This window comes from Phodopus roborovskii, unplaced genomic scaffold (genome assembly GCF_943737965.1).
Source record: "Phodopus roborovskii unplaced genomic scaffold, PHOROB, whole genome shotgun sequence".
Lineage (NCBI taxonomy): Eukaryota > Metazoa > Chordata > Mammalia > Rodentia > Cricetidae > Phodopus > Phodopus roborovskii.
The window spans coordinates 27,662,163-27,677,029 of record NW_026126525.1 but is presented as its reverse complement, the minus strand read 5'-3'; the positions used below and the strand labels follow the sequence as shown (position 1 = coordinate 27,677,029).

Below are 14,867 nucleotides of genomic sequence, written 5' to 3'. Positions count from 1 at the left end.
TCTTTCATCTCTCTATCTGTCACATTTATTTGTGGGGGCTTAGGGTCAGAGGATAACTTATAGAGCTGGTTCTCTTCCTCTACCTTTTGGTCCTGGGGACTGAGCTAAGGTCATCAAGTTTGGCATCAGGTGTCTTTACCATTCAAGCCATCTCAATGGCTCCCAAATTAGAACCTTTTAGCAGACAATGTTAGGACAACCAGATAGCAATTTGTTAAAAGAAAGCTTGATTCACTCCTCATGTCAACTACAAACAAAAATTCCAAAGTGATTCAATAAAGACAACAACAAAAATTACCTTTTGCCTGGGTAAGTTCTTCTATATTTGAGGGCAGAAAAGACTTTGTAATCATGACTCAAAATCCAGACAGAATTTAAAATGTAAATCAATGTTCAAGTATTAAAGAAAATTAAGCAACAAAACACCATAAACAAAGTCATAACACAAATAATATGCACATGGATCATGGAGAATTAATGTTTCTAATTTATAAACAACTATAAAATTTTGATGAAAAGACATAAAAAAAAATTTTTAAAAGTGAGCAAAAAGCATGCGATAATTCACATAAAGAGGAAAAGCTAAATGAAAATGTGAAAATATGTTCAACTTCACTTACTTAAAAGAAAAAATCAAACTGGAATGATATCTGATATCAAAATAGCATTTATCACCCAAGAGCGTGGCAAAAATTCAGAGGCTTACTACTGTGGTGTACTGGTGAGACCTAAAGAAAACAAACTCTTCCATTGTGACTAATAGGACAGCATATGGTTATAGCTATGCAGGGGCTTTGGTAATGGGACAAATGGCTAACTGAGGTGCCTATTAACAGATCAAAGCAAATGCTGGCCACCAGTCCACCAGTCTCTCAACATCACAAGTACCGGTTACTGAGTCCTGGTTCCTGTCAGAACGTCTCACCAGCCCCTTCCCTAGGCCTCTCCAGCTCTTGAGCTTTGCTTTCCTTCCCCCAATGCTCTTTCTGTAAAACTCAGCCACTTCAGCTATGCACTCTCTCTTGGCGCTACTCTTGGTCCTGGGCTCCTATCTCTGCCTTATCTTTGCCCTCTCTCCTCTTCTTTCTCTCTTCTCTTCTCTAGCTCTCCCCGCCCCCCTCTCAGGGCCCAGTCTATTCTGGACATGATCAGTTACGACTCTTCCAGATGCTGCTGGCCATTCTCTCCATCATTTCTAAAATAAAAACTGTCTCTTCAACCATACCTAGGACAATCATATTCCTCATTTTCATTCAGGGTTAATTAAAATCGAATTTAATAAAACAATGCTTTTATAAGTAAAAATTAGACTATAAACAAATAAAACATCAAAACAAAAGGACCCTTGAGTGGAAAACGCTTAAATTAATCCTTTTCCTTTAAGAGCACATTGGATTTCCAAACACACTCTAAGCACTTGCTACACATCAGGTCCTATGTCACATGAGAGGAACATAAATATGAATAATAAAGGGTGTTACCATTAAGGCATAAGCTCTTTGAGGGCATAGGCCTTTTGTAGCTTGCCTACAGCACCCCCAGAACCTACTCTTGCCTGGCACATAGGAGGTGTTCAATAATAAGAGGTAGCTAATGAAGTGACCATTTCAAGAAGTTCATGGTCTCCTGGGAGTTAAGAATTAATAATCCAGTCCCAATGAGGAGTGCATTTCACCACCTGTGCAGACTAGTTTGTTGTTGTTTGTTTCTGTTTTGAGACAGGGTTTCTCTGTGTAGCACTGGCTGTCCTGAAACTCATTCTATAGTCCAGGCTGGCCTCAAATTCACAAAAATATGCCTGTCTCTGCCTCCCAAGAGCTGAGATTAAAGGTGCATGCCACCAAGACCAGCTCTAGCTAGTTTTTAATGTGGATTTGACAGAGGCTAGGGTCATCTGAGAAGATGGAACATCAATTAAGAAAATGCATTTTTCTTGGCTAATGATTGAAGTGGGAGGCAATGCTACCCCTGGGCAGGTGGTCTAGAGTGTACAAAAGAGCAAGCTGAGTGAGCCATGGAGCAAGTCAGCAAGCAGCACTTCTCCTTGGCTTCTGCTTAAGTTCCGGCCTCCAGGTTGCTACTCTGCTTGAATTCTTGCCATTAATTCTCTCAGTGACAGAATGTTACCTGAAAGTGTAGGATCAAATGTAGTTTTTGTTTTGCTTTTTTTTTTTTTTTTTTTTTTTTTTACTCTTTGGGGACCACCAACAAGCTCCTAAATAAATAGAGATTTATTCTTACTTATGAATGTCAGGTTTTTTTGTTGTTGTTTTGTTTTGTTTTAACTTAAATTATTCCATTTCTCTTTAACTACATTTTGTCTCTGGACTTTTTACCTTTCTTTATTCTACATTTTTTTTTTTCTTTCCTTCTTACTCTGTGGCTGGCTGTGTGGTGGCTAGCTCCTGACTCCCTCCTTTCCTTCTCCTTTCCTTTTCTCACTCCTCACTCTCTTCCCTACTCTGCCTGCCAGCCCCACCTATTTCTCTCTCCTGCCTAGCTATTGGCTGTTCAATTCTTTATTAGCCCAATCAGGTGTTTTAAGCAGGCAAAATGATACAGCTTTACAGAGGTAAACAAATGCAACACATTTTTGCATCATTAAACAAATATTCCACAGCACAAATGAATGTTATAACACATCTTAAACTACTATTCCACATTAATGAAACAAATTCTTTCCTCCCCAAGTTGCTTTTGGTCATGTTGTTTTATTACAGCAATAGAAATTCCAACTAAGATGCCACCTATGAGTAGAATATTCTTCCATGTAGAACAAGGCATGCTAACAGTTCCAGCAATGATGACAGTATGCTACTGACTGTGATCAGGTGGACCATGATCCACTCCATGAAGACAGGGCTTTCTTACACACATGACCAACAGATGATTAAATTGAGAGATCAGAACCTGCCACAGGCTGACTTGGCAAGGATACACTCCATTGGGCCTCCGGCAGCAGACTCCCTCCCTGCTCCCCTCTTCGGCCTTTTAAACCCCACATTATATTCCTTCTAGAAAGTTTAATGTTTCCGTGGTATGCACACTGGAAAGAGTGCAGAGGCATGACAGATAACCACCCTTAGTGGTTATTGTTTCATGGGAGAAATCTGTACTTAGTCTCAAAGAAACTGGAAAGAGGAGGTCCAGTGTTTTAATCACATTGTTACCCACATCTCCAGATTCTTCTTGAAATATGTAAAGGGTTCAAGATAGAGAAAGGGTAGGTATAAGAAAGTTGGCAAGAGAAAATCCTAAGATTGTATGGTTATGAAAAAGTTCAAGATTCCAACGTTAGCACACATGGGTCAGCTTGCCTGGACTGCAGTGTTTGGGAAAGACGTGGGTTATTCCTCAAGCATGCTTTCTTATTAGAATGTCCCAGTCCTAAGGAGAGACAGTAATCCTCTGGGGAAACATACACTGAGATACTTCAATCCCAAAGAGGAAACCCAGAACTGATCAACAGTGACCTCATACTACATTACAAGTTGGCCTCTTACTACGAAGAGCTCAGAGCAGCAGTGCCTCATTTTCCTTCAGCAGTCATAAAAGAGAAAAAACTAAATTGTTGAAGAAATCATACTGGGAAGACAAGTACTGTCCCTCAAGCCTCTTCTGTCTTTCATAACCAGGAAGGAAATGAGCAAGGTGAATATGTACTGAGAAGTTGGTACTTTACAATACTGTCCTAGTTAGAGATATTACTGCTGCAATGAAACACCATGACCAAAGACAACTTGAAGAGGAAGGGTTTTTATTTGGCTTACATGTCTATATCACATTCAATCATGGAAGGAAGTCAGGGCAGGAACTCAAACAAGGCAGGGACCTGGAGGCAGGAGCTGATGCAGAGGCCATGAGAAATATTGTCTAGTGGCTTGTAGTTCATGCCTTGTTCAGCCTGCTTTCCTATGGAATCCAAGGCTAACCAGCCCAGAGGTAGCCCCACTCAGAATGGGCTGGGACCTCCCACATTGATCACTAATTAAAAATATGTCCCACAGGCTTGCCTACAGCCCATTCTTATAGAGACATTTTCTCAACTGAGGTCCCCTCCTCTCTGATGCCTCTAACTTGTGTCAAGTTGACATAAAACTATCCAACACAAATACCTTGCTTGATCATAGATGAAAGGACAAAAAGTAAAGTAGGCTGGGGTTGGAGCTCAGTGGTAGAGTGCTTGCCTAATCTACATAAGGGCCTTGGTTTGATCACCAGCACTGGAAGAAAAAAATAAAAACATACAGATTTTACAATCTGATGATAAAAAGAATTAGAAGTTTTAAGACATGTATTTAAGAAAAGAGATATCTTAAATACACACACACACACACACACACACACACACACACACACACACACACAGAGTTAAGCTTGTCAACTATACCCCATTAAACCTAGAAAAAAGACAAAACTAATTCTCAAAAATGAACTCAGTTGCTGCATTTCTATAACTGAAGGGAGATATGAGTGCTGCAATTGCTATCCCAGGAGGATTGTTGATGCCATGATTCAAGCACTGCTAATTAAGAAAACTACCCCCCCAAAAGATGACATAAATTGCTCAGGAGCACTGTCAATTAACACAACCAGTATGCAAAGCCAAGCCAGGTGATTTGAGGACCCTACTTCTAAGACAGTGGTTAGAGGATGGCTAACCTGTACTTTGTCTGGAAGGGCAGAGCCTGGGTGTTAAGAAATCAACTGCTCCTTGTTAACTCAGACACAGCCTACATGGGAGAAAAAGTGCTAGGTTAGAGATGGTCAGGCCTGATTGAACTCAAGAGGACATTTACTTGAATGAAAAGAAAGTGTGCTGAAATCTATAAGGTCACCAAAGTTCAATATTCCCCAAATGGCTTTTGACAGACAGTAGCCAAGGTAACCTTTCACAAATAAAAATAAAACCCTAGGTTTTCTGCAAATGGAAAATTCCTGGTCACCATCCAAAGTCTGCAGGTATTTAAGGATGTAATTAATATTCCCAAGCTGCCTCTTCATGTCATCTTCCAGCTAAGTCAATGACCCCAAATCCCCTAACACTCAGAATTCCAGTGGCAAAGTTAACGAATGTTTGCCAAGTGGCTCACGTGCCACACACTGTGCTTGATGCATTTCCAGATCTCTGAGGACATCCTGTTTACAATAAGGTGACAGAGCAAGTGGGTCTTTTCCAAGTAGACCCCACCTACTTATTACTGTCATCCCACTGACAGGGAGGTGGCCAGGAGCATTGCAGTGATGGTACAGCATAATAAGCCACATGCTCCAGCATTTGTGCGCCATAGGCAATTACATAATGAAGCAAGGAACAGATTTTGGAGGAGCCCAGGTCCCTAAGAAGCAACCACCACTCAGTTCCAGCCATTCCTTGCATCTTTAAAATATTTGTTTTTTCAAAGAGAAAACAATACCAACCAACCAATCTATTCACATAAAGTCTGTTTTTCAGGTTGGCTTTGGACCGAGAATTCTCACAAACACTGAGCAGGCCAAACTAAACAATGAAGGCTTTATGGCTGTGTGTCTACAATCCAGTTTGCTTCTGATAGGCAAGGGAAAGAGGGGTGGGACCAGGAGATGCTGTCATACACAATTCCTTCAGGTCCTTTCCAATGCTATAAAAGCAGTGACCCCATGAGTTACTGGGAAGCCAACTGAGGGCCATGCTTCTACTCAGAGGGAGTACTGAAAAGACAAGAGATGGAGAGAAGCTGTAAAGAATGGGATCTTGACACCTGTGGTGTCAATGCTTTGATGGGAGGTGTTGAGTAGTGTGTTCCATGCCTGACTAGGAAGCAAGGCAAGAAGGATGAGAAAAATCAGGAGAAATGGGAGAAGACACAGCTAACTGAACCAAAAGTCTCCAGAATGTAAAAGGTCTGGTTGTATGAAAACAATAAAATGCAAAGTAGGACTTGCACCAACAGTTGCCGTTCTCTGTTCCCATTGTACAGAATGCTTTCCTGACAGTATTTTCCACCATGAGATGCCAAGACTTCTATTGCCTTTTGGTGGTCCATGCTCTTTGGGCACCATTCTGTTGTTCAAAACAGGCCCTCCAGAACGTGCCCACATCCGTGCTCTTGTAAAGTGGCACAGGAAAGTCTGAAACAGAATCGCTGCTTCCTTCTTTGTTAGTATCTGTTGTTCAGTTAATTCTCAGCAACAGCCTACTACTACTACATGCCTGTAGACAAGATTAGCACTTGAGTGTACAGGGGTGTGCAAAACCCTTCAATGTTTTGGTCCAGAAGGGAAGGCCAGACACTACTGCAATTATTGCACAACTATATAATAAACCATGCTCACTTTAAAACATACGGTAGAATGGGGTACACTGAAGCAATCTGGAGGGCTGGGGGAGGTTGACCTCAGGTTCTGTAGCTTGGAATGAGTGCTAAGGGGGTTAACTGTACTGCCCTGGGAAAGTAGCTCGAGGACCTCTAGGATGTAAGGAGTACAATACATTTAAGTAAGCACAAACCTTGTGGTAGGAACAAAAGGAATGGAAAAAGAAAACGGCCCCCCAGAGGGAGGTGATCATGGAAAATTGTAGAGAGCTGCGAAGTGCAGTACCTTAAAGATGGCACTGGCTTCCGCCTTCCACCTTCTCGATAGTGAGCACTCTCTGTCGTAAACAAGTCCTTATTTGGCTAAGCCTGTTCAGCTTGCTTGCTTCCATATAAGAGCAGCCTATCTGCAGGGTCCATGTGGCTCACTAGGGTTGGTCAGCACAAGGGGATTTAAGCTTGTGTGGGGCGTTTCCCAGGAGTTAGAAGAAGCTTGTTCAAGTATCCTGATTACACTGCTAGAAGATCTCTCCTGAGTTGCATCTTCGTTGCTGGTCGATGTTGGGCACGCCAGAAAATGATACTTTACTACTCTGCAAGGCCCTGTACAGAGGGTGTGTTGCTGAATCCAGACACAGAGGACGCCCTGGGTGTAGCACACTATTTGTAACTGGTGCTCCTCCCTACCCTGGAGAATAATGTCCCAGATTTTTTTTCATCCTGATCATGTGTACTTTTGCTGTTCTGTTATTTTAGGAAAAATGTTGTGCTACCCACCCCCCGGCTGTCAAGCAGAAAAATAAGAGCTGAACAAAAACCCAAAATATGGTGCTTGGTGTATAGCTCAGCACTGGAATGTGGCCTAGCTCAATCAAGGCCCCTCGCTTAATCCCCACACTGGGAGAGGCAAACACAGGGGAAATGCAGATACTTTTTCCTCATAACTATTACCCTGATTTTTCTTCACATGTTAAATATGTGTTTAAAAGAAATTTAGGCATGATTTGGCTCAAGCAGGAACTGCCAAGATAATAACAATAAGAATAGCAAATGCTATTTTCTCTTTCATGTGCACCATCCACAAACCTCCAGCACACACACCCCAGCTGGCTTTTGTTCTGCTGGAGCCTAAGGATGGCTTCCCAGACCCATAACAGCTCCCACACCTCCAGCCTGTACCTAGCAGGGCTGCTCCTCTGAAATGCTATAATCACCCCTAGTCAAAAGCCATTACAAATTCCTGTTTCTAAAGAGACAGATGATGTCATTCTTGTCTGGATTCCTATCCCCTAGGAGAAAAAGCAGAAATAATCAGAAGTGTGCTAACTCCTTAAGCACCCCGTCACCGAGGTGCTCCGTGCTTGCTTTCTGACTTCTCTGAGAGGTGTGAGATGAGGAACAGGAAAGAGTGACAGAGACCAAAGTTTGCAGATTAATAAAAACACAATGACATACTATATGGAAACCAGTTTCTGGGAACACAATGAGAAGTACTCTGCATGTATTAAATATGAATAAGTGTGCAAGTGTGCTGCTTCACTTCCTACAAAACGCAGGTGAAGGAACACTAGCAGCTGTAACTATAGTTATTCCAGTGTTTGGTTTCCAAACTCACAAGAAAAAAAAGTGGGGGGGGGGGGGGTGGTGTGCACTACCAGCTAGAAAAGTATCCAAACACATTTAATTAGGAAGAACCCTTTCTTGGCCAGTGACTGGATTCCTTGCATGGTGTTGATATCCTACACCACTATGTGAAAAGACTGTCCGGATTAAGTTATTTATCTCCACCAGCATGACACAGATAAAGAAATAAAGAGTCCACTCATTTTAGTGAATGGTTTGGATAAGGTCACAGCTTCTAAAACCTAGCACACTAACTCTTGTTGTATTAAAAAATGTAAATTGCTAATGAGCACTGCACCATATCAGTTTTCTGTTCCAGCTGGCTCTCTGTCAGCTTGGCAACAAATCAAGAGCCTGAAGAAGAGATGCAGGCATGTGTTTTGCTTTTTAAAAAATGAAAAGAATAAGAAAAAGGAGGAGGCTATTTTATACATGCTTCAGTGAAAATCACCAACCTGCTTGGGACCAATTCAGTCCAGGTGCGAACAACAGAGTAACCAGGCAACACATGAAGACAGTCAGCCTTTATGAGAATTACATTTACAATTATAGTTACGTTTCAAAACACAAGTCCTTGCACACATACTTGTCCCTTTCAGTGTCCAACATGTTAGTCTTTCCTTCTCCCATTATCCAAGAAGTCTCAGCCTAGAGTCTATTGCATCTCTTATCATCCACCCACACATCCATCATCTACCCATCCATCCATCCATTCATCTTTGCCTCTATCTAGCTATCATCTACCCATCTACCTGTCTCTATCATCCATCCATCTTTGCCACAATTTTAGGCTGAAATATTTGTACCTCAATGTTTTTCTTCACTCTCAATAAATATTAAGACACCAATATTCTCAAGATCTTCCTTCACAACATCACTTTTTAATATATTTATCATGCTATATACCTGTGATTTTATCCAAGGCACTATGACTACAACAGACCAACTCCAAAAACATATAAAACAAAATACTGTCTGATATTTGTCACCTGGCATTTATCACATATCTATTTACTGATTGATTATGCACCAGTACTTATCAAAATCTTAGGATGCTTTCTCTGGAAAGTGACTTTACAAGTGATTTTTAAGTTCTATTGCAATAATTAGGAAATAAAATGAGTATCACTTATGTATTCAAGAAAGTCTAATTATAATCTTCTTAAGGAAAGTACACAGAGTGGAGATGCATTCACCCAAATGACAATCCCTGCTCTTCAAAAGCTTATATTCAAAGAGTTATAAATAATTACATGACAATCACAATTATTTTAGCTAATTGACAAGAAGCTTTAGTTCTTTGTTCTTCCTCTTCCCCTTTCTTTTCCTTTTGAGATTGGATCTCATTATATAACCTATTCCTGGAACTTGCCATGTAGCTCAGGTTAGCCTTGAATTCATGATCCTCCTGCCTCAGGCCACTGAGTACTGGGATCACAGGCCTGTGTCACCATGCCTGGCATTTGTTTCAGGTATTTTTTAGCTGATTCCTGCTCAAATGCTGTTTTATAAGACACCAGAGCAGCACCTCTCTGCCTACATGCATCAGTTGTAAAGATTTGAGGAGCTCAACTCTATATGACCCAAAAGTCGTTCCCATACAGAACATCATTTTATGCTCAGCAAAATCACACATGATCCATAAAGGCTTAAGGCCTTGATATCAGCCTAGGAAATGGCAGGGTCAGAATTTTTAAATCCTAGATTTCTGCATTCAGACCTGCTTTTTCCAGTACACCTCTCTGTGGGACAACATTCCAAGCATACACTTCAAATGTGCATTAAATTTCATTCTCTGAAAACAGTTCAAATGGCTTTATTTTTCTTGTGGCTGGCAGGCAAACACTGAAGTATACAGAAACTCATATTCTCTTTGAACTTAGCAGGACTGAGGAAGAATAACACCAACCAATATAAGTGGGCCAGGCCAGTTTTCTCCTTCCAGCTTCCTATACCCAACACCCAAAAGCCAATCCTAGATTATTTTGCATAAATAGAAAAGAGTTGCCCACCACTCTCAAAATGTCCCTGGAAGTATCTATTTAAAAGAGTGCAGATTACAAAGAAAATAGCATGCTGCCATTGACCAAAATGTGGGCTCTTGTTTTGTTTTACCAATCATAGTTTTTATTATCCTTCCTATACAAAGAATACAGAGACATGAAAGAAACTGTCAAAAAAGTAATTAACATAATGAATAGATAAAAATATGAATTTTAAATCTGAGCAATTACTGTCAAGAGATATTGTTGAAATAAGCAGAATTAAAGTCTATTACTCTTACTTCTGAAAGCCAGGCACTAATAGATTTCTATGGCTATAACTAATATTGTCATAAAAATGAACATAAAGATATGTTCAAACTAATCAACAACTAATTTATTAGTCCTTTGGGTACACACAGAGGCTAAGAGAGTGAATGTGTGTGTGCACTTGTGTGTATGTTTTCCAGTGACTAGTTCACATATGCCAAAGTAACACTTCTGGACTACTTACACTAGATATCCAAAGTTAATATTGGTAAAAATGTATGCCCAATATTATAAAATAAAGGTATAAGCATAACTTTAAAAATTCTACAACTTATTATTTTTTAATTTTTAAATTATGAGCTAAGAGGGGTGGAGAGATGGCTCAGAGGTTAAGAGCACTGAGTTCAAGTCCCAACAACCACATGGTGGCTCACAACCATTTATAATGGTGCCCTCTTCTGGTGTGCAGGCATACATGGAGACAGAATGCTGTATACATAATTAATAAATAAATAAATATTAACTTATGAGCTAGCAACTTTTCCCTATGCAAATATGAATTCACATACATTGTTTTCAAAGCAAGAAAATGCAGTATCCTGAGCAAGTGTAAAGAAATTAATAAGAAATGAACTGCAGGGTCAGTGAACACCTTCAGTTAATATTAGAGAATATTCCTAGAGCATTACTTCAGTTCCAACAATAAACTGTCAACATACAAACGCTATAAAGCCTACCCAAACAACTGTAATTAGAACACGCACACTAGCTTTGCTGTCTGTCTCGGGAATTGCTCATTTAAGCATAATTTCCAATGAAATTCTCCTAGAATCCAAATTTACTTTAAATCAAAGCTCTGTTCTAAGCATTGTATAAACCATATTAAACCATTCTAAGTCAATATTTATTTCCAGCCAAACAAACACATGTAATGGCAGATAGTGTTGTACTTAACTAAATGGCAACAAATTCCACACGTTCTACTTAAGCAGAATTATAAACTGGCAAGCAGGTTCCATGCTAGGCAAGGAAATGCTTCCCGTCTGTGGAAACTGAGTAAAGTTTCCATCTCATCAGGGTTTTGCACTCCATAACCAGCCACAGGAAAGGTCAGAAGTGGGCACAAAATGAAACCTACATGCACAGGACACTAAGATCTCCAGCACCATGGCCTGGATCAGAGATGTCTCCATACTTCCCCCAACGAGGCCCACAGGGGTCTAGAGTATGTATAATCTGCCTCACTTGAGCTTATATGAGAAGGGATGTCTACAAACACATAAACACATACCTACACACGTGCAAATTAGTGAAAGGAAACTTGAACTGCTTTAAAAGTATTCATGCATTATGTATAGGCTTCAATAACTTCTAGGCATGACTTATACCACTGAAATTAGCTTTACACAAATATAAACCACTGAAAGGGTAAACACACTACATGTGGATGCCTTCATGAGTAATAGCGCAACTCTTACTGGAGGTGAATCATTAGAGTCTCTGATAATTGTAGATTCTCGTCCAACTACCACAGCCTACTTTACTGGGAGGCAAGGGTATCATTTGGGATAGTACTAATTAATTAAAATCCAAATGAAGTGTAGCAGTCTCAAAATAATACTCAACTCCTGAAAATGTCAATTTCTAATCCCAAGACATTGTGCAGCACCTTACAAACCAAATTTTCTCTGAGTATTTTTCTGTTTGGCCAAGGCTTTGACACCAACAAACATGAATTCTGATAAGCTCTTAGCAGACCATTCCACTACCACTACTAGAAAAGGAAACCATGGAAAGACAGGCTGACCCTGAAGGTGGCTGGAGGTGGTCCCTCCTTCTGTACCAGTCTTTCCTCAGAACCCTGGCTTCTGTGTTCCCAGGATTTGTGTTCTGTAACGGTGCTCTACACTCACCTGTGATTTTCTGTAGCAAAGGGGACAACTCCGACTCCTCAGAAAAGACATGAGCCAATGCTGTCTTCACCCTTTCTTCTGCTTCTCTCATGTCTTTGTCCAGTGTGAACTCTCCAGTGACAGAGTAAATGTAGATGAGGAGGATTAGCAGTTCCTCAGGGTTGTAGTCATCACTGGTTCTCTGGCTTGGGGACTTAATCATAGGTAGCAGCTGATTTAGCACAATGGCCATGGTTGAATCTCCAAGGCTCTGAAACAGCAGCAAGGACAAGAAGATATGTCAGCCTTCCACAAAGACATAATTTGGGCTCCATAGTAGTTCAAAGATGGCTTTTGCAAAATCTGTATGGTACTCATTGACCACATTGTCTTTCAAGTCTGTGTTTATTAATCCTGGCTAAAACACTGCAAGAAGTCTGACATAGAAAAACCTATTTGATAAAATAGGCAAGTGAAGTTGCAGGCCCTTCAACAATGATCTAAAGTGACTTGAGCAAATAAGATGGTAACTTTTTTAAAAAATAAAATGTAAGTGATTCAACAGGCAGGGGATATAGCTCTGTGGCAGAATGCTTACCTAGCACACCAGTCCCCAAGTTTGATCCCCAGCTCTGTAAGATAATGTTAGCACTTTGAAAACTTGAAATCTTAAACAAAAATGTAAAGTAATACAATCTGAAAAACAAATCTGGCAGATTATCTATTCAAAGGAATTCTGATGCTCCCTTAATAGACTCTATATATTCAAATGAATGCTAATGTTCCTTATCATCATTTACATATTCAAATAAGTGCTAATACTCCTTTACAGGAATCATTGTCTTACAGGATATCCTTTTTTGCTTTGTTCTATGTTGGCAAACATTGGTCAGAATATATATAGCAACCAAAGGCCATTTCCTGCTAACTCTGACAAACAGAATAATGGCTCAAACTGAGAATGGGTTCAAGATTTCTTTTGGTGAATTTGAAGATAATTCATCTCAACTTCTTAATATATATTTTAAATTTTTGTCCACTTATTTTCCTTTGTATGGTGTCTTGATACATGTGTGTGCACTATGTGCATGCTGTGCCCACGGAGACCAAAAGAGGCCATCTGACCCTTGGGGAATGTAGCAATAGATGGCTGTGAGCTTCCATGTGAGTGATGAAAATCAAACCTAGGTCCTCAGGAAGAGTGGCAGTGCTCTAAGCACTGAATCATCTCTCTAGCCTACCACCTCAAATATTTCTTTTAAAATGCTTGTAGTTCTTCTACCAACTCCTTAAATGACACTTAGAAGATAATTTCAGGGTTCTTTACATGTGACTGAGTTCTGCATCACTGGAGTTGCTAAGTCAAGGAACTACACACATCTTCGAGGTTTTGGGTAAACAGATAACAGTTTTCATATTGAAATTAAAGGTGAAGTTATCAGGACCTGAAACTTCCATTATTCATATTATACACACAAAAAGTGCTAAGTCTTTGGATTGGATAAGATAAGAATGGAAAGGACAGAGATTTTACTGGCACATGGTAACAAGATGTGATTTGCCAAGTAAGAGCATATTCACCCCTCAATGTACCAGGGGCAGAAAGGTTTGAAGGAACCCTAGGGCTGTTGTACAGCTCAGGATGGAATCTCAAGGGTTCCCTGCTGCACCAGGTGCCAAGAGTCATTTAAAGAAAGGAGTCCACCAAGGAAGGCCTCACTCTCCCTGGGGAGCAGAAAGGGGATGGGATGGGAGGTGGGGTTAGGGGGTCAGGGGAAGACAGGAGGGTGCAAGAACTGGGATTGACATGTAAAACAAGCTTGTTTCAAATTTAAATTTAAAAAATTATCAAGGAAGGAAGGAAAGGAGGAAGAAAGGAAGGAGTCATGTGGTTAGCCTGTCCAAGGAGGGCTACAGAGGCTGCAGCTTGCCTCTGTTTCTTACTCTATTGCCAGCTTCTTGAATGATAACAAGCAGATTCCTGCATTGCCTCCCACCCCATTTCCTAACAGTCAGGGGTATATATGATGTGCCTACCCTGAAGAGCTCTGTACACTCAGGGAAAAAAGCCTTTTAAAAGATGGGTCTAAAGAATGAGCCAGGACAACAGACACACTTGTAAAGATGTACTTGCTAGCATCTGCCCCTCAGGCCTGCATTTTCAAGTCTCTGGTCTATGATATATGCTAGAGAAAAAAATTCTTCATTAGAAACACAAGCACAACTTTCATTATTCACACCAGCAAAATTACATTCAAAATACACTTCAAGCATCCCAAGAAGTCAATATTTGTTTTGATATAAAGCCAAGAACAATGGGTAATTACAAGGATGTGAGAATTATGGGAAAATAAAAACACCCCATTTTGAAAACCTAATTCCACTTCTGACTGACACAGTATGCAGTTCCATAATGTCATAGTTTCTCTTCATGTCTAAATGATATGATCTGATTAGAGCAGTGATTCTCAACTTGTGGGTCATGACCCCTTTGGCAAACCTCTCTTTCTAAAAATATTTACATTATGATTTACAACAGTAGCAAAAGCACAGTTATGACGTAGCAACAAAACAATTTTATGGCTGGGGGTCAGCAGAACATGAGGAACTATTTTAAAGGGTCGCAGCATTAGGAAAGTGGAGAACCACAGCCGAGCAGGGAGCCACATTACTCCAGGCTCTCCATTTACTTTACTACTGACAGTAGAAGACAGCACATCATATTCTTACTGTTACCTACTCAGTAAAATATAGACTGCTCAAAAGAAAAGTAGCTTTTCAATAGACAGGCAGAGAAGTTCAGA

At 40.3% G+C, this 14,867-nt stretch overlaps 1 protein-coding gene across 2 annotated transcripts in view; it reads right to left on the bottom strand.

Moving 5' to 3' along the window:
• The window catches only part of Scfd2 (sec1 family domain containing 2), a 319,157-nt gene that overhangs the window by 183,245 nt on the left and 121,045 nt on the right, over window positions 1-14,867 (bottom strand). For both annotated transcript variants that reach the window (XM_051198353.1, XM_051198352.1), the window contains one exon: window positions 12,085-12,334. In XM_051198353.1, coding sequence (XP_051054310.1) covers window positions 12,085-12,334 — 250 coding nt within the window. The remainder of the gene's footprint in view (window positions 1-12,084; window positions 12,335-14,867) is intronic.